The following is a 24,875-nucleotide window of genomic DNA, read 5'->3' as shown; positions in this document are numbered from 1 at the left end:
CTGTAAATGTTGAATGATATTTCAACAATTTGATCTTAGTTGGCTTTGAGATTGAGAAAAAAATTCAGTCTGTTAGTTGAAATTGAGATTGAAATTCGAATTCATTTTTGAGTTTTCATTTACCGAGTTTTGGCAATTTAAATTTTATAACCGTTCTCAAAAATTCAAATTTATCGTTTCAAAATTTGAAAATGAACTGAAAATTTTCAAAATTTTTGGTCAAATTAACGATCAATTTTTTTTTGAAAAATTAACGGCCAAAATTTTGTTGAAAATTAACTGTCAAAAGAAATTCAAATATTTTATCGAAGGATAAACTTCCGTGTGGTTTTTGTAAAGATAGGTTAAATTATAAAACCATTAATTAAAGCATTTAGCGATCATTTCAAGCTCTTAAACCAAACGCTAAGCCAGTAACTTGATAGAATGAAACTAATGCTTCAAATTTGAGCTCATTACAATGTCTAGTTGCTGTGATCTCACACCCCAGTCAACCATCTAGCCAGTCAGTCGATCAAAGTTAACTAATAAGCGCCAATTTCCTTCAAAAATGCACTAAAAAAATTTCTTTTTTTTCGGGGAGAGTTTTCCTATCTAAAAGACAAGAAAATTTTACTTTTAGGACCTCTACGATTAAATTATATTAAATTTAATTTGTTCTGGAAAGAAAAAAAATGTTTCTACAAGAAAGAAAATTATACTTCTGACTGTATTCTCTAATAACAAAGTCATTTTGAACATAAAATCGTTACTAAATTTATAATAATCACAGTAAGAAAGAATAACAACAATAATAATTGAGAAAGCTATTATAGCTTCCTAATAAAGTACTAAAAATAATGATTAAATAAAGTCACTAGGTCCTAATTTCACTGAAAAAGGTTCAAACTCAGTTCCAACTAGTCGATGTAAGGGTTTGGGTTCAGATCTTGAAGATGTATTTTAAATCCATGAATCGAATTTTAAGGTTAAGATTTAAGTCTCAAGATAGGATTCGGCGAAGAACCACAGGACTGTATTTCCTGCGTATCAGATGCACAGACCTACAGCTTTCGGTTGTACTTTATAGTTCAACCAAGCTTGTAGGTCTGTATTCTTGTTTGCAATTTTTGAGGTTAAAATTTAAATCTCGAGATTAAAATTAAATCCTAGGATTAAAATTTAAATCCTAAGTCCAAGTATTACCCTAACAGACAGTGACCATACCCACCTAAATGAGCGTATCCATCAGTATACTCAATCAATATAATTAAGGATGCTCATGGGTTTGCTCCATGTCTAATCAGGTTAGAGGTCGCAAGGATAATCAACCAAATCACACGACGACTGTTGGAACAAGAACTTAGAACAAAGTTCAGCGGAGTCACTTCTAATTTCTACAAAGTTGATACTATAATTTTTCCTCATTATAGATAATTTGATTAATTTTGAAAAGGTACTTTTTTTTATATAAACTCAATGTCTTCCTAAACATTGATAATTTAGTATTTGCGTGGTATTTTTTTTTTATGGTAGTAGCATTTATGTAGGGGTGAGTGTGCTAAGCATTTTACTCTCTATTGCTTTGTATGTATTATATACGTAAGTCTAGTTAAATTAATGCTGTTAAATTTTTTTTTGTTTCTTGTTTTTCCTTTTCGGGGGTAGAAAAGCTAAAGGCAGGACTTGTAATGTTTTTTGGGGATATTAAGAACAAATGAATAGGAAGGAGTGAGAGGAGGAAGTAGATTATTCTTAACATTAAATAGAATATAATTTAACGGTTGCTTTCAAAAGCCTTGCTACAATTTTGTGTTGATGGACTTCCATCCGTACTCACAAATTCATGTAAGATGTCACATGCCATTTCAAAGTTATTCCTTGAGATGCATAATGCAGCCATAACATTCTCTTTTGAATATCCTTCCTTCATCAAACGATTTATATACTCCAAATTTATATTTTCATATGACACATTACTGCTACTACTACTATTGGAGTTATTATTTAGATTATTCAGTGAGATTAAATTTCCAGCTGATTTCATCTTTATATTCTCATACAATTTTTGATTATAAATTTTTGATGGATTATTGGCACATGATGACGCAGACTTTAATGGTGACATATTATTTGGCAATTTTTGACTAATTGACGCTTGAAATGTTGATGGTGATGAGGGAAGTGTTTTTATTGGTGTGCCTGTAACTGGCATCGACATGTGCCGTTGATGATTATTACTTCCATTCATATTGCTAAAATTCGTATTATTATTCATCTGGTTGCTTTTCAATAGATATGTATTTGAAATTTTATTATTATCCTCTTTCATTCCCGCCTCCTTACTACTGCCTGTATCATTGATTGTTATTAGATTGAAATTTGTGGTCAAATTATTTGTTAGGGATGCGAAACTAACGTAATTTGTTCGTTGCTCAATTGGTCGTGTATCTATTATTCCACTTATCGTTTCGGCAGGCCCACAAATTGGATTAGAGTCATCATCTGAATCATCTTGTTCCTTTTGTTGTTTTTGATGCTGTTGCTGTTGTTGCTGTTGTAATGATAATAATGGTGTTGTTGTGACTGTTGATGTTGATGATGATGATGATGATGATGATGAGGACGACGATATATTAGGATTAATTTTCATATTATTGGAACTAGTCTCATGACTATGACCATTCTCTGTCGTCTCCAGTGAGTTATTTTTACTAATTGATGGTGTCGTTGACACTACTGTTGTTGTTTGTTGTAGCTTCATAGGTCTATTTATATCATTTGTTGTGGACATTGTTTTATTTGTTCTCGGCGGAATCGGTGGAGCTTCCTCATTGACATTAATCGTTTTGCTACTACTACTACTACTTGATGATATTTGATCTAAACTTGTGCTGGGCATTTCAATTGATGATGTTTTACTACTCGAATTAGATGATGAAGACGGTGTAGTTGTAACAATAATAGTCTTTGGAGACTTTCCATTTAATATATTAACATTCACTAAGTTTACTGTTGCGGCGGATGATGAGGAGGACGAGGATGATGAGCATAGTGATGATGATGAGGATATAGGCCGATTTGATGAACTTTCACCTAAATTACTACCATTGTGTTGTTGATGTTGATGCTGTAAGGATGATGTGAATGGAATTGGAGTTCGTCTGACTATTTTTGGTGATGTATGTGGACTTTGAATCTTTTCACCGCGCGTTAATGTGAAACTATTACTAAGCGCTTGAATTGATGATTCCTCTAAATTGAAGTCAGCTTCCTAAAATGACACATTTGTATATTATTGAGTTTTATATGAATAATATGCATTAATCATGTCAAATTTTGCTTATATAAATGATAAGGAATGAGAGGATCGAAATATAAAAATATAGAGGATAAAGACTTTACTGCCAAGCTCATCATTATAAATTTCTACATAAGATTAGCTATTCCTACAAACAAACAATTGGATTAATCATAATTAATTCATTCTAATGCTAATTTCCATCGAGTCCTCTTATTCAATTATCATTTCTAAGTAACAACTATGTATATCTTATATATAAAATAATAAATATATTCTGTTAACGTACCATTGAGAAAGAGAATCTCTTTGAACATGCCACAACACAAAAAAAGGAAGTAGAAAAATGAAAATCATAATCAAAAATTGCATGAAAATTAAAAGTTCTGGTTTTGAAATTATACTTTGATTTCTGATGAATATAAACTTTATTATTGTATTTTTTTCTTGTTTTTTTATATATAAATGCATAAAATTATCATGAATATGTATACACATGCTCTGCTAAGTTATATTAGAAATGGGATTGTTTATGAATTATGTTACGGTTTAGGGGTCATTACTACACCCGAGTAGGCAAATAATACGTTATTACTAATCAAAGGCTAATTGATGACTAGTTCCAACGGCTTTTTTGTCCACTCGGGTATAATTCTTTTGTGCATCAAGCTACTAAGCTGAGATTTATTAAAAATTGCGCCCACTGCGTTAAAGAATTTTATGCTGTTTGACGGAAACAGGAAAAATCTAGATCAACACGTGATATGGCATAGAAAACAAATCGCCTAGACAAAAAGTTATGTAAGGATTAATACAGAGTTGGGAGGACTTTGGGAGTAAGATTCAAAAGTCCAAATAGAGGCCTCTAGACTGGAGTCCAGACTTCGATTATCATTTGGAGTCTAGTCGACTCAAGTCAACTTTTCAATACAAAACCCGAGTCGACTTCGAGATCTACTTCCAACTCTGATATAACCCTTCCTGTAGTGTCGAGAAAACTGCACGAATTAGCATTTTCAGTTCTACGATAATACCGTACTGAATTCAGTGATTGATCCCAGGAATATTAACAACACAATCATCCCGGAATTGAAAACCCCAGTGCGAATCGAATCACATAGAAAATGCACTCTATATAATAATGGAGATATCGTTGTCTAATGAGAATCTTGTAACTAACAAGAGAGTAATAACAGATTTCCGATCTGTTATCTTACTACTCGGTCACAAAGGCCAACGCACTGGCATATTCGCCTATATTTATATGGCTCGATACTCCAGATTCCATTCTGCTCAAATACAACACTAATCAGCATAGAACTAGATGTGTGGTAGTAGTTTGAGCAATTTTCTGGATCACTGTTGACTAAACTGTGTGCCGCTGTACACTAAATTGCCTACGAAATGCAGTATCGGTCGCCAATGCCACTACACACAGATTGGGCAATACTGATCCAGATTGGTGTAGATTAGAGATCCAATCAAGGCAGGATCCAGTGTCAGATCTTCAGGAACCGACTGAGGGAGGCCATGGATCACACTTGATCTGTACGGCCAGCGAAGTAAGTAAGTAAGTAGCCTAAGTTTCAGATCTCATGACTGAACACTAGCACTTGTCTACAGGAGCATACTCATAAGGACTTATTCACTGCAACCAATGTTCCTATGTGGAACTTAGGTTACAACAAAAGGCTCTGTTTCACCATCTGACTCTGTTGCTGGATCTGTCATGATCATGAATATGCTCACAAAATTGAACATCCTCAATTATAATAATAGATCCTCATGAGCAATAGTCAGATTGAAGGTGTTTTGTAGAAACCTAGTCTCCACATCGAAGTATCGTTCCAGTGAGTGTATTGAGTATACTCATGGGTACACGCATTTCGCGGTGACTCTACTCATTGTCTCTTAAGCCTAAATGCGACATCATTTGTTTTAAATGCAATATCACCGCATAAAGCTGAATGATCTAGTATTCGCTGCAATCTCTTCAAATTACAAGCAGAAGTAAAAGGGCGTCTGGAAAACCCACACTTTACGTCACATAATTAACAAACAATCCCACATGATAGAACCAAAAAAAATAATAAGTTTGTAAACAAAAAAGGCCAAAATTATAAAAATGTATATACTGAGAGTAGTTTATCTTCATTCATAAAAAGTTCTACCTATCATGATAAATTAATTTACATAAATCGTTGTATCATATTTTATATATTTTTTGCATGAAGCAGCTTTTAATGAACCGAGAAAAAAGTCTTCATCGTAATTTACTACTTTCATCATAAAAAGGAAGACAAGAACATGAAGAAAAGGGGTTGCCTAAAACTTAGACTTTGTTTAATGTAGATATATATGTATGTATATGTACAAAATTTTATCATCGTGTTCATTGACACATAAAAAGTCCCCAAAGAGTATGTATATTTATGGTTTTTTGGGTCTGTCACTCTATACATATTAAATATGATTAGATTTTGAAGCTTTTTATCTTCTCAGATTCCATTTAATCACAAAAAAAAATTAGAATACTTGCACTTATTTCTCTTTTTCTAAGAAGCTGACAAGTTTAAGATGCTGTGTATAATTAAGCTTACTTTATGGAGATTTGTCTGTTATGGGAGGTTGTAACAGGAAATTTGTCGTTGCTAGGGTTCGTCTAGAAGAATAATTAGAATCCAGCTTATCTTTACTGCCATTAATTCGTAGATGCTTTTGAATGCTCCTTTTTTCTGCTTAAGGATTAATATCATGACGGGTAAATGTCTAATTGATCCTAGAAATAGGAACAAGTTGTCTGATGTTCTAATGCAGTGGTGGACAACCTGTGTGCTGCGGCGAATTAGTTTGTCCCCATTTTTTTTTTTTTGGAAATGTCATGAACCGCATGTTGTGTGCGGTTTCGGTCAATGCTTACTAACAAGGTGTGCCACGAAAAGTCAAAGGTTGAATAACACTGTTTTAAGGTTATCGAGAATCCGAGCGGCACAATGCAGCAGGTTGAAATTCACCGCCAGAGCAACTTTGCTCCCTACCGTTAATACGGTGACGCAGCAGCTCATGTAACCATTGACCAAGAATTGATATTCCTTAGGAACGTTAATTTAGTACATTGGAACATTTTGGTTAAATGGAAATGCTCTGACGAACACGGTATGCAGTTCAGGTCGACGAGACTTGAGCATTTTAATCGATCCTTTAACAGGAACCATGAGTATCAAAAGCAAATCTTGCAGGTTTTTTGTGACATGACAATCTTCCATATTCTATATAGATGTAGGTCGTTATGTATGCAGCGGATTAACACTCTGATATTAATTGTGCTGTTGTTGAAGATATTCATACGCAAACAGCGCTATTTTAAATAACGTCATTGATCATTGATTTCACCAAGGACATAAGCATTTTATAAAGACTTTGGGATGGCTTAACAGATCATCGATCGCGATTGCTTAAAACAAAGCCTACATACTCTGTCAGCACGATGCCAGGAACCGCCATTTTTCACAGCAACGTCGGTGACGTCTGAAGCAACAATGCCCTAGCGAGCACAGCGTCCTGTTCTGGATAATATTCTATTCTATAAGTCAATAACTCCTTAGCAGCTCATTAACCATGATATCACCAAATTCAAGATAGATCCTCCTTATAATATTTCAATTCCTCTTAACTATATTGGATGCACCCTGACCTCGAAGTTGTGTTGAATTTGGAGTTAATCGACCTTCCCACACGCAATCTGTTCACTCGTTCCACCATTGTCGAAGTAAGCTTAATTAACACAATATGTCAAACCTGTTCGCCTTTTCCTATTTTTTAATAATATTTTTTTTTTTTAGATTTTTTTTTCTCTTATACGGTAATCAAATACATTAATAAAATAATATGATAAAAATATCTCAGTCATTTCATTATAATCATATCGATCCCCTCTCTCATTAAGTGGATCTCAATCATAATCATAATATTTTTTTTTTCAGCACACTTTTTTTTTGTTCAAAAGCTAATATTCACTTTTCGCCTGCTTAATGGAAATTCAATAGCGTAAAAGGGTTGTAATTTAGGAAATTAAGCTTTTTGATTGAAGATAAAGCATCCGGAAAGCGGAGACAATATATAACATGTTTGAAAATTCTTTAAAGCTCCTACAAAATAGGCTCCTACATCTTTACGAGATTGTTTTTAGATTAATTCCGAATAAATTCCACTTGAATTAGAGAAGATATACTTTTAAGCTTGATAAAGGAAAAATTTAAAAACAGCCTTCTAGGATTCGGCGTCGTAATAGTAAACAGCATAGAAGGATTTCGTCTAGAAATGTCTATTGCTGAGATACTTTGAGCTTTATTTAAAAATTGTTTACTAAATTTAACAAGTTTATATGATTTATGCTCAATCAAATTTCATACAAAATAATCTACATATCCCGAGTGACACAAGTGAAGAACCCGAGCGGCATATGATTTTCATGGCAGTCAAATGATGGCCATGTGTCATCCAAGTGGCAATTTTAATGACATTTTACATGCAAATTGTCACATGACAGTCACTTGGTTGTCACATGACAGTCACTTTGATGTCGTATGGCAGTCATTTGGATGTCATATGGCAGTCATGTAGATGTGACAGTCACTTAGATGTCACATGACAGTCACTTGAATGTCACATGACAGTCACTTGAATGTCACATGACAGTCACTTGGATTTCACTTGACAGTCACTTGAATGTTACGTGGCAACCACTTGAATGCCATATGACAGTTTTTTGGACGCCATATGACAGTCACTTAGACGCCATATGATAGTCACTTAGACGTCATATGACAGTAACTTAGACGCCTCATGTCATAAACTTAGTCATCACATGTCATTGTGCCGCTCGGGAATCATATGACAACCACTTGTCTGCTTCTCTAAATCTCTTTTACTAACACTAAATGGAAGCTGCCTCTATGTGGCAGTCAAAATTTAGGCTCCCCAGCAGAGCCTTCCTCATTTGTGCCCTTCGGGATGTGTCAAATTAAGCAATGAATTATCGTCATATTAGCTTTTGATGACTTAAATTTCTTTCAACTAAATTTAATTTATAACTAATGCTTTAAATCATAATAATAATAAAAAATAAGTAAAGAATAAGAGTTATGAAATAATTATGTATGCTATATAATAAAGCACATGATGTGTGTATGGAAAGAGTGAGAATAAAGAAAATATTGATAGCTCAATTTTGTGCACATGGAATGATGTTTTTTTAAGTTCATCGGAAAAAATAAAAAATTTAAAAGCCATTAAGCATGAGCATCAAAGTAAAAATATTTATATGATTTTGTATTTTTTTTTTTTTTGTTGTCGAGCTTTGCAGTGCTTTGCGGGTTTTTGATTGGATTAAACAATGACTTTTTTTTTCCCTAAATTTACAATACCTCATTTTCGTCATCATGATCTTCCTCTTTTTGTTTGCTGTTTCGATTATATTGTCGTTGTGGATCAAATGCGTCTACAATTATCTGTTCCGTACCCTTTATCTCCGCTCTACAGAACGGGCAACCCTATATTAAATTAAAGAAATATAAATTGAAATAAGAGATGTAAAAGGAATTGGCAAAATGATCATCATACCTGTCCTTCGGAATCGACTTGCCATGCTGTAAGACATGGCGTACATAACAAGTGTCCACAAGGTTCAATTCTTATATCTTTATCATTCTCCGCACAAATCTTACATAATTGAAAAGTACTTCCTGTGACAAAAAATTAAATAATAAGTATTAATACCGTTAATCCGTGCTAATAAGTAAGTTCCATAAGAAATACTGACCCATTTCACAATAAAGCTCGTATTGCTCTTGTGTGACGGTAATGTGATCTTCCAACGGACTTTGTACAGCAAATGATAAATCGGGGTTGTGAGGCCTACCATTTGGATATAAATAGAATCCCTCTCTATGGAAATCAAGCATAAAAAGAAGAGAAATAAAAGTTTTAGATAGTGGATAATTTATAGAATCAAATTTGTCTTTTTTTACCGATAGCCATCGAGGAGCGCTTGACATAATGATTTATTTTGCGGAATAGTCTGTAGAATCTCTCCATCAGCTGTTACATAACCGATTGCCCATTGACCGAGTCGTGTACATGATAATCTAAATACGTAACTACCAGCCTTATTTATGTATTTCTGTAATCTAGCTTTGACTTCATCATACGTGAGAAATGCTACATATGCAGGATGTGTGACAGCTAATATTTGCCAATTTCTTAGGAGCGTATTCCAAGGTTGAAATAATCTGTGTTTAATTAACGTCTTAATTAGTATGTGGATATACACAAAATAAGTATAAAGGAACAAACCTTGTAAACACGTCAAATTCAAAATTTGAAATGTAGTCATTACATGTCAAATCTATTGTTGTTTTTAACGCCATTGCCTCAAGTCCTGACGAAATTGGATGTACTTCAGATAGATGTGCTCTAAATGTTTTCCATGGCACAAGTGTACTAGAAAGAGAAAATGCGAAAAAAAAATTGTTGCTTTAGTTAATTTGCTGCCAATTATTCTAAAGATACATAATATGGAATCTTAAATATTTGATTTATGATATAGCTAGCTTGTCATAAAATCTTGAAATGTTTATACGATTTTTTATTAAGAACATTAAATCCCGAGAGACATAAATGAGGAAGGGTAAATGGATGTCACATGGAGGCGACTTCCATTTGGAGTTAGTAAAGGAGCATTAGCAGGGCCTTCTTGGTTTGTGTCGCTCGGAATAGTACCTGAATAGTACAACATGCTTGGCAGGGCATATCTCGAAAGCACATGGCACAGAAATGGTGCCAACCCCTGGCCACAGGCAGACTTGACTCTTTCATGAGGCCGGATTTGGAATCGAACCTAGCCTGGGGTAACAGTCAAAAGTGCACAAAGTGTGGGGTAAAATTAACAAAGTGTCCTGGGGTAACAGTCACAAAGTGCATGGGGCAGTCACAAAGTCACAAAGTCGCATGCTGGGGCAAAAGTCACAAAGTGCCTGGGGTAACAGTCACAAAGTGCCTGGGGTAACAGTCACAAAGTGCCTGGGGTAACAGTCACAAAGTGCCTGGGGTAACAGTCACAAAGTGCCTGGGGTAACAGTCACAAAGTACCTAGGACAATAGTCACAAAGTGCCTGGGGTAAAAGTCACAAAGTGCCTGGGGTAACAGTCACAAAGTGCCTGGGGTAACAGTCACAAAGTGCCTGGGGTAAAAGTCACAAAGTGCTGGCCAGTCAGGTCGAACAGTCACAAAGTGCCTGGGGTACATCACAAAGTGCCAAGCAGTCCGGGATCGCTGCATCACCGTATTAATTGAAGGACACGAAGTTGCCCTGACAGCACCGTGACGCCTAACCCTTTATGGCACCATGACACCTGATTTCAAAAGATACAGTTCACAACATTGTGCCGCTCGGTATAACGAAGAAGCTTTTACTTCTTTTACATATTTCCACATCTTTTGAAATGCTAATGTAGAAAAAGTGATGAATACAGCTATGAATATATGTGTGTAAGCTCGTGTTCTGGCATCTTTAACTCATGAAAAAAATATTATTTTTCTTCGTAACACATCAAGAACATTTTAATATACGCAACGAAACTTTTTTTTTTACCTACAGAACAAGCAGATGATGAAACTTTTTTTTTCGCCACATATACGTGTGTAATATGCTTCTTCTTATTAAAAACAATCATCTCCAAAGTTATCATTTGTGTTTTGCCTTAATTTCCCATCCTTCAACTTCATTTCGTGGTTACGAGCATCAAAAGAGTTTTCTTATTCTGAACGTGAAAGATGAACATTTTTCAAATTCAACATACGTTTGACTATGTCAAGGCTGTCTATCTGGAGTGTTTTGGAGGGTGGTTTCAAAATGGGTCTTGAATGCCCTCCAGACAAATGGGTCTAGAATACCCTCCTGACAAATGGGCCCAGAATACCCTCCTAGCAAACAGGTTTAGACCTTGAGTCTAGAAAATGTTAATGTTGGGACAGAAACACAAGCTTGTTGCACCGTCCTTGGTTGGAATCCGCAAGGGAAAAGACGTCTTGGATCTTTAAAAGCTACAAGACGCAGAACAGTGATGAACGAATGTCAGATGAACGTGCAGAACAGTGTTGTCCAAACTGTGCGGCTGAGTACATTAGTGTCTTTGTAAATGGCATGAACCACAAAAAATGTTCGATTTGGGTAGTGGTTTTCCCTCAAGGTTTGCCGTGGCACAAGACAGTCTTGACAACACTGGGATAGAGCATTTATACAAACCAAGTTACAGGACTACCAACAAAGTCAGGTGAAATGCTTCTTGGCGTAACCTAAGTTCCACATAGAAGCATGATTACAGTAAGTTAGTAAGAATTCCCACCAAACTTGCAAAGTCAAGTCATGTCTCGCGTTTAGACACTCAACGCAGAAGTTACAATTTGAAAATGCCGGCAAGAGAGCTTCTTTTGAGCATATAATTTAATCCAAACATAACACAATTACTTTTATTTGTTATATGTTAATGGAATTTGAATGTTATTGCCGGAAAGTGACTTCCTGAATAAGCAAGTATACCCGAAACAAAGAAAAAGGTACACAAATGATTATTGCACAAATTGAAAATAGATTTATAGACATATTACTAAAAAAAAATTTTGACAATAGTAAATGTCCATTTGTATGCAGAGATGTAGAAAGGCAGTAGAAATACAGAATAAAAAAAAGTATCAACTCATTCGTTTTTATCGAGAAATGTGACATGAATTTTTCACTTTATCGCGCACATATTCAATTAAATAGACTGCGTCTGCAATGTTCTGTATCATGAATGAAGAATAAATCGATACAATCGTGCAATAAAAGTGAAATGTATGGGTTGAATGAAGGGAGACGAGCGAGCAATGGCAAAATGCAATGTTTCTATCGATTGTGAATCACTATAAGGACTTCCAAATGAAAGGAAACCTTTATTTTGGATGTGCTTCATTAAGTATATTCCACGAAACATTAGAATATGAATGAATATTAATAATAAGACTTGCAAGTATATGAAATCTAAGTTTAATTACTTCCACTTTTCATCATAAAGTATTCTCCCTTGTTTTATGAGCTGTACGAGTTAGGTCAGGGTCGATGATAAAATGAGAAAAAAAAATCCGTCTTCGCTGGATAGATGAATTGAGTGGAATGGGATGATGAATAGAAATTGAAATAGAAGCATTGTAGTAGAATTTTTCAGGCATGTAATTTAAAACTTTATCGTCGCAATTAATTTTGTAAGTGAATTTTCTATTATGGACGGTCTTTTTTGCATGGAAATTGTACTTAATTGTGTAAAGAGAAGAAATTTTCTCTTGATGAGGATATTCGTCCTTAAATTAACTCAATAATCATCCAATTAAATTGAAAATAATTCGATTGATAATCTCTAAATAACATGGATATCTAGCTCTAGTGGTAATAAGAATCTGTGTTAAGAGCCATCTATGACAAAGATACGAATCATCAAGTTTAAAGCGAAATGAGTCTTGAGCAAGATTGTCAACTGTCATTCAATATTCAAATTATATTACAACTAATTTTAGTTGATTTTCCCCTTTTCATAGTTGCTTACCCCTTCATGTAAATATTTTAGTGTGTTTTCTAACTTCAAACAATAAACATTAGAAATTAAACCATTTTCTAGGATTCTAAAGGAATCTAATTAAACCCACGGACTTAAACATCAACTTCGCATATTATTTGGACCAACCACAGCATCTGAGTTAGAAATACTGTTCACATTCATCGGATTTAAATAAATCCAGATTATCCAATCTAAGTTGTTAATGGATTGTCCAATAAATTAATTATTTTATGTTCATCGTAGAGAGAGAGAGTAGGAATGAATATCAACAGAATAATCATTACTCAGTAGGAGCATTCAGGTTGATCAGTAAACAATCAGCAAGACAATGAGGCATTTCATCAATATTACTAATAATTCTTTTTTTTATTCGATATCTGTGTCGGTCTCATATGATTTTTCAAAGAGAAGAATGAAGAAATTGTAAAATAGAGCTGGACAAATGTGTATGGTGGAAAAATGAAATAAAAATAACCGGAGAAAGAAGGAAAAGAAAGAATGGAAAGGTATAATGTATATAAATATGCCTTAATATTGTGTACTATATACACCAACCAAATGAATGAGTGAAAAAAAAAAGATGCTACAACGGAATAAAAACAATATAAGTTATAGAAGAATAAAAAGAAGTCAGGCAACATTGAAAAGGAAAAGAAACTAGTAATGAAGCTGTTTGTCAAAAGACATTTAATTTAAGCGCATTTTGTATTATAAGTCATAATATGATTTAAGCTGTATTATTATGCTGAGAAATAAAAAACCGAGATGATAAATTAATATCACAGTCATGACTCAATATATAATACAGACTCATTATCTATAGTGAGTCAAAGTGACTCGATTATATACATAGAATATTATAAATACTAAGCTATGACTATATAAATGGATAATTTATATTAAGATCGGAGATTGATGCAATAATAATACTTACTTGTTTCCGAACCGTGATTTCCAGAACTCGGCAGCATCCGCTTTTGTTATGCGAAATTGATCTCCAGCAAAAGTGCCATTTGGAAAGATTGCCTTTAATTCGCTCAACATGTGTGAGAAAACTAGACTTAATTTGGTAAGATTACGTCGATAATGTGAATTTTCATCAAACATTTGCATTTTTCCCTCCTTAAAAAGCTTTATTGCTTGCTTGCACTTTCGCATTAAATTATTTATAAATACGGTAAAGTGTTCGTTGGCATGCAAAACATGCATTTGGTCTTCATACTTGGAGTAGATTAAATGTAATCGTTGATAGGTGTCTGGTAATATGTCGAGTATAAAGGGCGGACTATTTTTTAAATTCATCTTACTCTGCTGACATAATTTAACAACTTTATCCATTAGCTTCCATGTCTTCTCAAGTGTCTTCTTGTCTGTCATTAACTTTTGCTGCGTACAATCTGTTAATTTGCACTGAATTTTCGAGAAAAATGTTAAATTTTTCATCATTTTCAATTATATCACTATCTCCGTTTTTCCTCGACTTTATATCCACTGATATTATAAACAAAACAAATGAAAATTTTTTTTTATTTCTGGATGTTTGTATATTTTTGGGTCATCAACACTCTCTGTTTTTTTTCTTTTACTTCTGCTGGATGTTTTTACTTTACAGTTTTTCTCTTCTATTTCACTTTAAAACTTTGTATTATTGTTACTTACTAGAATTTTTTTGTAAATATTTGTGGCACATAAAGATCATTTGGTTAATTTTAATATATATGTTTTTACTTTAAACATCAGTTAACGACTAAGATATCTCGTATAGTTCATGTTTGTTTGCCGAATAGCAAACTTTGATGGCGAGATGTACATTCATATATAGATAAACTTTTTATTTTTTTTTTTGAATATATAAAAAAGATTCTAGTCATCAATCAGTTCCATTTATATTTTTATATCTCTCATATTTTCATCAACTACCATCGTTTATCCAACACTTTTAAAATCTCTCTTTTTTTCCCGACTCAGATTTTCCGATACATTTAAAGATTCACATTTATAGGACTTTTAATGTGATAAACTTTTTTCATAACTCATACAATTTATATATATATGCTTCAAAAAAAAAATGACCTCATTTGTACATCACATAAATTTATTCCGATGAAAATTCACTTTTACATCGTTTCTTGTCAATACTTTTTCACACTAATTCACAATAAATGTCTTTTCAAAAGCATTAAACACTTATGAGCATTTTAAAACCTAATATTTAATAAAAACTGTACGATTTTTACAATAGAAAAATACCTAGATCAAAAGAAAATTTTTCGTCTACTTGATAGTAGACATTGTACAGTGGGATGGAATTTGAAAATATCCGGCAACTTCAAGAAGTTTACAAACTTATTTGGATAATTTTAAGTTTTGAGATTTTTAATGGAATCGTTCAATTTTTACATAACGCAGTGGTGGGCAACCTGTGAGCCGCGGCGCATTAGTGAACCGTATACCATGTGAGGTTTTGGTCGAGGCATATCATCATGGTGTGCCGCGAAAAAGGTTGCCCGCCACTGACATAACCCAAAAAATTGTCCTTTTGACAACCTTACCTCGTCCTACCCAAGCGGCATAGTGCCGCAAATCGCATTTTTCTCTTTTAAACTCTGTCGATATCTACCGGCATGATGGCGTCAAGGCAACTTTGCGTATTGCCGTCAATACGGCGATTTATTGACGACCTAGCGAACATGGTATTATGTTCGATTCAAGTATTAATTACATAGTTTTAGTATGAAAAATGTGAAAATATTGATTATTTATAACTTTGCCGCATCTTTTTCCATACATTTTAAAGATAGATCTTGTCATTATTTTGAAATCAACATAAATCACTAAATTTTGATCAAATTGTTAAATGCGTAGATTTCATAAATTCTGGATCACCGTTCTTTGTAATGTCTACCATCAATTATAAACAAGTAGAACATTTTAGATTTGAAAAGTTTTTGACCGTTAAAAAAATTTTGAAACTTTTAAAATCTTAATTAACTTTTGTTTATGTTTTTATTGACATACTTTGATTTTGAAACTATTTTGGATATCTAATTGCAGAAAGTTTTGTGATTATTGTAGATTATTCAATTGTTATTGACTTTTGAATTGAAGAAAGATTTAAGAATTAAAGTTTCATATGATTTACAATTTAAAGACAATATTTAGGTATGAATCTCAATAATATTGCAAATCTAATGAATTTTAAGTTATTTTATTTAAATCATAGCAACTTTGCACAAAAAATTTTAATTTTTAAAATAATACAAATTAAAAAAAGATGCGAAAATCTGTCCGCATCACTAAAAATAAACCCAAAAGCACCACTTTCGAGAAAATCTTTATCCATTTTATTCATTTTGGCCGTATTCTGTAGAGCTTATTCAAGCTACTCAGATGTTTTTCAATTAATTAAGTTAAATATTTTTTTCGACGATTGCTATGTTTTTAAAATTAAATAAAATTATTAACGACATTTTCCAATGATATTATGATGTAAATTAACAGTGAGGAAAAATGCACCTTAGTCGAAGACATTTGGTGATTCTATTACAGTTTTTAAGCAAAAAAAAAGAATCAAAGTATTTTGTTGTAATGAATTAAATATTTTTAAATTTGTTGGAAAACACCAGTAAATTGACATTAACAATGTGAAATTAGGGACATAAGTGAATAAAAAAGTCAAAAAGCTCCAATTGAGGTAAAAAGTTTGTGATAAAAAGCACTTTGTGAAAATTTTAGGAAAATATGTAGTGAAAAATGGGTGGAAAATTGGTGAATTTTCACAAAAAAGTCTGAAAGAAGTTTTTCATCCAAAAAGTTGTGATTTTACAATTTAATCAAGTTAGTTATTAACAGATGGCTAATATTTTTGGGTCAATCTATTGTAGTCTATTTAAAAACTTCCTATTTTGATCAAATCCATTCATTGACCTTTTTAATACATTATACTTTGCAATAAATGGAGAAAAATCAGAAACAAGAAAAAAAAAGTTTTTTTTTTTTGTGAAAAACAGCAAGAGCTCTTAAAAGAAGTATAAATTTTAATGCTATTAGTAAATTGAATATGATGTCTTAATGCCAATAAGTGAAGTGAAGAATTGAAATTTTTGCTGATGGATTGATTAAGAGATTACCATGTCTGGAAAAAATAGCATTAATTAAGTTTTCTTCATATTTGAAAAAAAAGTAGTTTAAATGAAGAAATTCAAGTTAAAATTGGATGTGCATCGATAGACGAGTCAATAAGCTGAAAATCAATGAAAATTTTAAAATTTACGACTCATAAATCTTGAAGGCCAAATCTGAACTTTTTTTTTATTAATGTCTTGCATTCATGGACAACTCTGAAAATACATTCTCTGCTTGCATGATTGCTTGATTGGTTTGGTTCATCCATAACAAAAAAAAAAAGCATGCAATCTTAAATTTGTTAATTTAATTAAAGACGAATGCTGAAAAAAGTCTCGAGTGCATTTATGTTAGAAAAAAAAATCAATTCACATATTATGTGTCCATAATTGATGTCCTTACGAAATTGGGGGATTTAACATTTCTTTCATATTTTGACTCAAACTGTCTCAAGCTACTAGGTCAAACACTCCTCCACTCAAATATGTTTAGTTTCACTTAAAATTTTCAAAATAAATTCAGGCAGTGTTAAATATAATACATGACACAAGAACCCCTCCCCATGGTCACAGTGTGTGAACCCCTGCCTCCTAAATTAGTGGTGCTTAACTTGTATGCATCGGCAGATTGGTATGGTTGGTGTGAAGTGAAAAATTCTCAGGTGTCAAAAATTGTTGAATAAGAGAAATTCACCGCATGATTCGCCTTATGTGAGATTCGAACCATGAATCTCTCGATTGACAATCAAGTGTTGAGCAACTTGCTAAGCTATTGGGCTGTCAGGTGTGCCGCGATGATTTTTTCAATAAAAACCTAAAACTAATGTATTTATTTTAAAGTTCTCAAATTTAATTAGTAAAAGTTCAAATGAAGGAATTGCTAAAGTTTCTATGTTTGAGTTGCAATTTGAAGCTAGAACAGTGGTGTGCAACCTTTCAATTTTCACGGCACACCTTGTTAGTAAGATTCGACGGAAATCACACACGGCATACGATTCATGGCATTTTCAAGAATTTCTGATGAAAAACTAGTGTGCCGCGGTCACAGGTTGCCCACCACTGAGCTAAAGTGTCTCTTGATGCGCAATTATTAATATGATCTAGGCCATTTTTCATCTGGTCTCAGCTCTACCTTCTTTTATATAATAGCAAAATTTCGAATTGTATCGAATTGATTCCTACAGAAACCCAACTTTGGCGGGTATATGAACTTTTGCCCATCATGCATGACGAGATTGTATCTTAGTCAATATAATATTAATTAGATTGACTTCACTAGTGTGCCTTATGAAAATTTTTGATAGATGGTGCGCCACGATAATTATTCTAGCATTAAGGTAGGCATCGACTCAAAAAAGGTACTTTACCACTGGAGTAAGGTGTACTGTATCATAAAAAAGGTTGTTCACTACTGGAATAAGATATGCCTTGGCACAATAAAGGTAGTCCATCACTATACTAAAATGTGCTATGGAACAAAAAAGATTAAACACTACTCCAAAAAATGTTGCACAACACTGTACTAAGGTGGAACACGCGCCATGTACCATAGCATAAAAAAAGTTGCGCACCACTGACCTAATGTGTAACATGGCACAAAAAAGTTCCACACCACTGACCTAAATAATAGTCGTAATTAGAAATCGAACCCTAAGATAATTTATGTGTCAGAAAGTACATAAAACAGAATTCATAGATGCAAAGGCACTAAAAAGATGTTACTTAAGCTGCGTGTGGGTCAATCAAAGAGCTTTTTGAAGTGAAAAAAAAGCATAAAAATAAAAATTTCCTTCTTTCTTTTCATGTTTCCGAAAACACATCATTACTTCGTTAGCATATATGTGAATAGTGCAAACGAGAGAGAAGTAACAACAACAACAACAATAGCAATCATAAAGCTGAAAATAAAAACATTAGCTTGTAAATTAGATATACATTATTCAATAGCCGAGAAATTAAAATTTGGCAAGCATTGAAACATGAAAAAATATAAAAAAAAAATATAAAATAAAATAATTGGAGATGATTTCTCTTACATAGTGTATGGAAATGCTGAGATTAAACATATATGTGGATGGGTTGAATAAAAAATAATAAAAAAAAAATTGTATTGTGGAAAGAGAGAAAAACTTTCTAAAAAATTCATCATGACTATTCGTAAATGCAAATAGAATTTTATTGAAATACAAAAAAAAAATCACTAACTCTCAAGTGTAATTTATCCAAAATAATGCCTAGACATAGTCGAAAGAAACAAAACAAAAAAAAATGAAAAGCGGAGCAGTGAAAAATCCAAAAAGCATATTCCAGTTTATAAGGAAAATTATATATTATTGAAGAGAGATTCACATAAGAGAAAATTATTTTGGACATGAATGATAGACCCACAAATCGGCTGTACTTTATTTTTGTCTAATAACAATAGTGCACTTAGAGAAAATAATATTTAAATATGCCTGAGGCTTAATTACAATTTTTGTAAAATTTAGAACAGTGGTGGGCCACCTTTGTGTCATGTCACACTAGAGTGCCACAAATACCATGAATCATATGTCGTATGCGGTATGGGTCGAGACTTACCACCAAGTTGTGTAGCGAAAAATAAAGGGTTGTCCACCACTGATTTGAGTATTGAAAATTGTAATTTTTAAGATAATGCAGGAGTTCTCAAACTTTTCAGCAGAAGATACATCAAAAAAATTCGCGACACACTAATATTGCTAACTTAGTAATGATATCGTTGAACCTTTTGTGACAAATCTTTGATCTTGTAGCGACACACTTGAGATGTTTTCGCGACACACTTGCGGTTTTGTTGCGACACACTTGAGATTTTGTCGCAACACACTTGAGATCTTGTTGCGACACAGTTGAGATCTTTTCGCGACACACATGAGATTATGTCGAAACACATTTAAGATCTTGTGGCGATACAGTAGTACGACACAACTTGTCGCGAAACAAAGTTTGAGAATCATTGCAATAGTGTTTCACCATTGTTTCCAAAAACTTTCAACCCTCCCACTATTCTTCCAAAAATTTCTTGCTACGTCCTCATTTTTGGGTCTTTGGGAACGTTCGAGTTGTGATCTACCCGTTTGCTCATTAACTACAACTTGGTTGACTTAAACTATCTCAATCTGCAATTAGAACAACAACTAATGTTATGTCGTCTAGAAGACCACACAATATTCTCAAAAATTCAACATACCACACTGCATACCATTTTACCATGCGACGTGACGTTGCTTTAACGTTACCATAAGATCAGTAATTGTTGTTGGTAACACTCAGAACATTGCATTTATATGTATTTTCGAAATGATAAGTGAATAACCGTATTTATTATACAATAACCCAAGCTAGTAGTTTGTTGTGCTGCATAAAACAAAAAAGAAATATCATTTTTATAGATAGGACACAAGTATCATTTTCCAGACCAAGACATAAAGATATCTTTCCATGAGTGTTAACAAAGTTATTCTTTCTCTCGAAAAATAATCACTTATGCATAACAATAAAAGGTTATAGAAAAATACAAAACTTTCATGACTACATAATAGATCATGAGTATATGTACATCCATTCGTCTATTTATCCACGTAAAAGCACATAAAGAGAGAGAGAAATAAAAAAAATAAAAAATTGGTAACACTTGAGCGATTTGTAATTTTTTTCACTTTAATTACAGGCAAAACAAGCGAGAAGGTATAAGCAAAATAACATCACATACATTTGAACTGTGTCGAGTACAGTGTGGAAGAGAAAAAAGAAGTAAAATATATATTTTTTATTGAGAGGTCATAATGTAGCAAGCAAATCGGAACGGCAGACTTGATCAGTTCCAAAAACAACAATTTATTAAGAATCTCAAAAAAGTCACAATCAAAAGAATCAAGAGAATCACCAAAATAGATCATCAAAGTAGCATTAAGAGGAATAAGTATTAAAAGTGAAAGAATTAATAGTCAGTAGAGGAAATAGCTTATTATTTCCATCATTATGGCAGCAATTGTTTATAGTACTAGTCCAAATAGGGTGTCATCAGTAAATCAAAACCAATATGGTAGCTATGGAAATGTCAATAAATCAATTCTAAGTAATCACCAAATACAACACCATCATACACTTACCAGTGCACCATCGATATATCAACAAGGAAAGGAACATCATAATAATTACTTTTTATCGCATTCTCGAAATTATAAGCGTAAATCAGCCGTTGAATTGTTAGCGGAAACTAAATCATATTATGTTAAATCAGAAAATGTTCTTGATAGACACCAACAATTGAATGCTCGCAGCTCTACCTTATCATGTAAGTAAACTTTATAGATCATTGTGGTTTTATGATGTAATTATGATCATTTACTATAAATTTATGTGTGTAGCATATATCCCGGATGGCACACGACGCATAAATGACCGAAAATCCGGTATTAGGTCAGATAGACTTCGTTCTTAGATTAGATTCGATGAAATCCGATTTCAGAACAGAATCAAGTCAATCTGAGTCTGAGGATTGGTTTTTAGTCATATCTACACCGTGTGCTTTCTGAGTATTCATTCAAATAGACATGGAACATGTTCCCTGGCATGATCAATTATATTGATTGAGTATACTTGTGATCACGTTCATTTAGGTGACCCGGAAGGCACACGTGTAGGGAGACTTAATTCTGTCCTGAAGCCAATGTGAAATCTGATTTAATCCAGTCAGAATCGTATTGTCCTGGTATCAAATTTCGACCATTTCTGCATCGTGTGCTTTCCGGAAGATTATGCTCGTTGTCTGTCATGGTCATGTCTTCATACTTTACTCATCAATTAACCAAAATTGACACTTTACAACTACCTTGACAGATGCTTAACAAAACAAATTTCTCTTCTGTTCCATTTTAGTTGCTCTATCACCATCCAGAATACCTCTTTCACCACATCATTCATATTATCATCAAACATCAACAATGGAACGACATCCAAGATCATCATCAAGACGATCGGTATCGTCAGGCTCAGACTTATTGCAAACTAAATTAAGACGATTACTTAATACAGAAAAAGACTTAATGGCATCAAGCGATGACATTTTAATTCCACCACCACCGAAAAATTACAACGATTTTTATCAGCAGCATCGCTCACCGAAAAATTATCAAAAACAATTGACAGTACATCCATCAGAATCACAAAGTGATGCAAATGTTTTCTTTCCAAGTGCATTTCTTTCACCACAATCTTTGCCTCCACATCCAAGCGAAGATCTTGATGTTCTGTATTCATATACTATAAATGATAATGATGAATTTTTTGAACGACCAATATCGCCGCCTGAACAATACCAAACTAATACAGCACCAAAGAAGGGTAAAATAAAGAAGGAGAAGCAAAGATATGATTATCAACGATCACATTCACAGACTATGGCTGCCAATGAGTATGAGCCAAAAACATCAAGGCGTAATAATAAGGAATCATATTCAAATTCAACAGCTAATAATATTAATAGTCATAAATCAATGCCTGATTTACATACACAAATATCAAGGCATTCACCACATAGTGAATATAGTTCACGTGGAAATCGATCAAATCGTTCAGGAAGTTCTGGATTTAATCGTGATTCAGGCGGTAGTTCAGGTCATTTTACTCATCGAAGTGAGCCATGCTGTAAGCAAATGGAGAAAATAATGATAAGTCAACAACAACAACAACATCCAAGTGTACAAAATCAACAGCAAGACTATAGACGTGATTCTGGTAGTTCAACACAACATTCTGGAAATTCATATTATACTTATCAGCAACAACAATTTCGTTATGACTGCATTGAATGCAGAGCAAAGATGCGAGAAAATGAGACAATGTTTGTTGTTCCAGAGGCTTTTCAAGACAGTTATCAAGAAAGTAGTGATACGTTGAGAAATACATATTATAATCAACAGACATCAACATCTTTAGTAAGATCACCATCACCAATATCATCTTCGCAAGATGTTCTCTCACCATCATCACAAAAAATGGAATTAAGTCCACTTAGTCCGCCTTTGGGAACATTTAAGAGACAAAAGTGCTTAAGATTTAAGAATTTCCGATATTCAAATTCGACAAATGTCGCACAAACTTCAACTAGTCAACCAAACTCTCTACAGATGCAGACAGAAGATGATCGTAGACCAATATTAAGGTCAAAGTCAGATATTAGTGATCGCTATTGGAAACAGCAACCACTTGAACTTAGTGTTAAGTCAAGACGAGAACAGACGATAAATGAGAGTTTCGGTAGCAACGGAAGTGGTGGAAGTAGCGTTGGAAAATTAAGTAGATCAGATTCTATGTACGAATTAGAGCAGTTCTTCGATCAATTAGGATTAGATGATAAAGAATTTCAAAATACTATTGCACGACCACGAAGGAAGCATCAGAGATCAGCATCAGCTGTTGTCGCATCAACATATGAAGATAATGATTCTGATCGTTCGAGTGTCGTATTCTTCTCAGACTGTAGTACTATCGATTCAAATCGTATTATAGCTAATTCAGCCGATACTGGACCAAGTACAGCACAATCTGGACAAAATAATCCAAATATTTATAGACCGAATAATGAACCGCCAAGCATTGTTGAACGAAATGCACGAATTATCAAGTGGCTCTGCAATTGTAAGAAATCACATTTGCTTTAAGCTCAATTGCCATTTTGATATTAAAATTATTCAAGGGAGTGCATTAATACAGTGTACAGCAATAGACAATTATATTCAAAATCTTTATCAAATACTCTTGATCCTTTTTTTTACACATTCAATCAAATACATCATGTTATTTAAGTTTTTATTAATGTCAACGAATATGTACTGTAATTATGTACGAACACCAATATATACATCAGGTCCTCAACTCAAAGTTTGATCTAGTAGGTAGTCAATGTCAGATATTAGAATTTAATTCTTATTTAATCAAACATTTTTGTATGATTTTAATCCTTCTTGAGAGGCACAAATGAAGAAGGTCCTCTAAAGGTCCACTAAACCCAGATGGTATACGTCGCCGTATTAACTGTAACTGCGAACATTTCAGGTACATCAATGGTATACAATGGTACACCTAGTATGGCAAAATACAATCTTTACCTGTCCCATACGAATGGTGCACCAATACTATCGCTCCACTATAGCATTTCACCGGTGCACTTTAGGTAGACCCCTGGTGCACTAGATGTACACCTCTGGTGCATTATAGTTATACCCCTGGTGCACTATTGGTACACCCCTGGTGCACTTTAGGTACACCCCTGGTGCACTTTAGGTACACCCCTGGTGCACTTTAGGTACACCCCTGGTGCACTATAGGTACACCCGTGGTGTAGGTGTAGGTACACTTCTAACAGAATACCACTTTGCCATACCAGGTGTATCATTGTACCACTGGAAAAATCGGACTCAAAAACTACGCAGTTTACCACTAATACGACGTGTAGTATTAAAGAAGCAAAGCCTACTTCATTGGTGCCCCTCGAGATCTTGAAATTCGGATTCAAAATTTGATCACAATCGAGGACCTGATCATAACTGAATAAAAGTTGAACAACAAAATCCTTATGCGCTTTATAAAGAAATAAAAAAAAATCGAAAGAATAACATGATATTGTTAAGAAAACAAGAAGAATCTCATAGATCCCGAAAAAATAAATAATATCCCCAAATCAACACTGTGCGATGCAATTAAGATGAGCTAAAAAAAAACAACATTTTTTGACTAATGATCAGAACTCATAAGTTTAAGCCTTTAAAAACAACACTAAATAGTAATTAATTAAT

General features: G+C 33.5%; 2 protein-coding genes across 3 annotated transcripts; one reads left to right on the top strand and one right to left on the bottom strand.

The window, feature by feature from the left end:
• Window positions 1-1,004: 1,004 nt before the first annotated feature.
• Cbl (E3 ubiquitin-protein ligase CBL) lies at window positions 1,005-15,209 on the bottom strand. Of its 2 annotated transcripts, XM_070633977.1 has the most exons (8): window positions 13,866-15,209; window positions 9,635-9,781; window positions 9,310-9,570; window positions 9,102-9,226; window positions 8,903-9,024; window positions 8,707-8,832; window positions 3,570-3,587; window positions 1,005-3,253 (listed from the first exon to the last, which is right to left on the bottom strand). In XM_070633977.1, exons 1-8 carry the CDS (start codon window positions 14,375-14,377, stop codon window positions 1,757-1,759), a joined length of 2,808 nt encoding a protein of 935 aa, XP_070490078.1. In that variant the 5' UTR covers window positions 14,378-15,209; the 3' UTR covers window positions 1,005-1,756. The 2 variants fall into 2 exon arrangements, with proteins under 2 accessions (XP_070490078.1, XP_070490079.1); XM_070633978.1 differs by lacking the exon at window positions 3,570-3,587 and having other exon boundaries at window positions 13,866-15,208.
• Window positions 15,210-16,498: 1,289 nt separating this feature from the next.
• On the top strand, window positions 16,499-24,078 carry LOC139085835 (probable serine/threonine-protein kinase yakA). The gene is made up of 3 exons (XM_070634005.1): window positions 16,499-16,625; window positions 20,747-21,373; window positions 21,958-24,078. Exons 2-3 carry the CDS (start codon window positions 21,058-21,060, stop codon window positions 23,739-23,741), a joined length of 2,100 nt encoding a protein of 699 aa, XP_070490106.1. The 5' UTR covers window positions 16,499-16,625; window positions 20,747-21,057; the 3' UTR covers window positions 23,742-24,078.
• Window positions 24,079-24,875: the final 797 nt, after the last annotated feature.

This window comes from Chironomus tepperi, unplaced genomic scaffold, assembly GCF_022539635.2.
Source record: "Chironomus tepperi strain 1889 unplaced genomic scaffold, CSIRO-AGI_Ctep_v1 contig_84, whole genome shotgun sequence".
In the NCBI taxonomy this organism is placed as follows: domain Eukaryota; kingdom Metazoa; phylum Arthropoda; class Insecta; order Diptera; family Chironomidae; genus Chironomus; species Chironomus tepperi.
The sequence above is the reverse complement of the archived record's forward strand: the minus strand, read 5'-3'. Positions and strand labels throughout refer to the sequence as shown.

What these genes read in the sequence shown, in the direction of transcription:
- Cbl (XM_070633977.1), bottom strand. Translation starts at nt 14,377, where the DNA reads ATGATGAAAAATTTAACATTTTTCTCGAAAATTCAGTGCAAATTAACA. An exon ending in GCGCTCCTCGATGGCTATCG is followed by an intron (nt 9,227 to 9,309) that starts GTAAAAAAAGAC and finishes TGATTTCCATAG; the next exon opens with AGAGGGATTCTATTTATATC. An exon ending in AAGTCGATTCCGAAGGACAG is followed by an intron (nt 8,833 to 8,902) that starts GTATGATGATCA and finishes AATTTAATATAG; the next exon opens with GGTTGCCCGTTCTGTAGAGC.
- LOC139085835 (XM_070634005.1), top strand. Translation starts at nt 21,058, where the DNA reads ATGGCAGCAATTGTTTATAGTACTAGTCCAAATAGGGTGTCATCAGTA. An exon ending in TCGCAGCTCTACCTTATCAT is followed by an intron (nt 21,374 to 21,957) that starts GTAAGTAAACTT and finishes GTTCCATTTTAG; the next exon opens with TTGCTCTATCACCATCCAGA.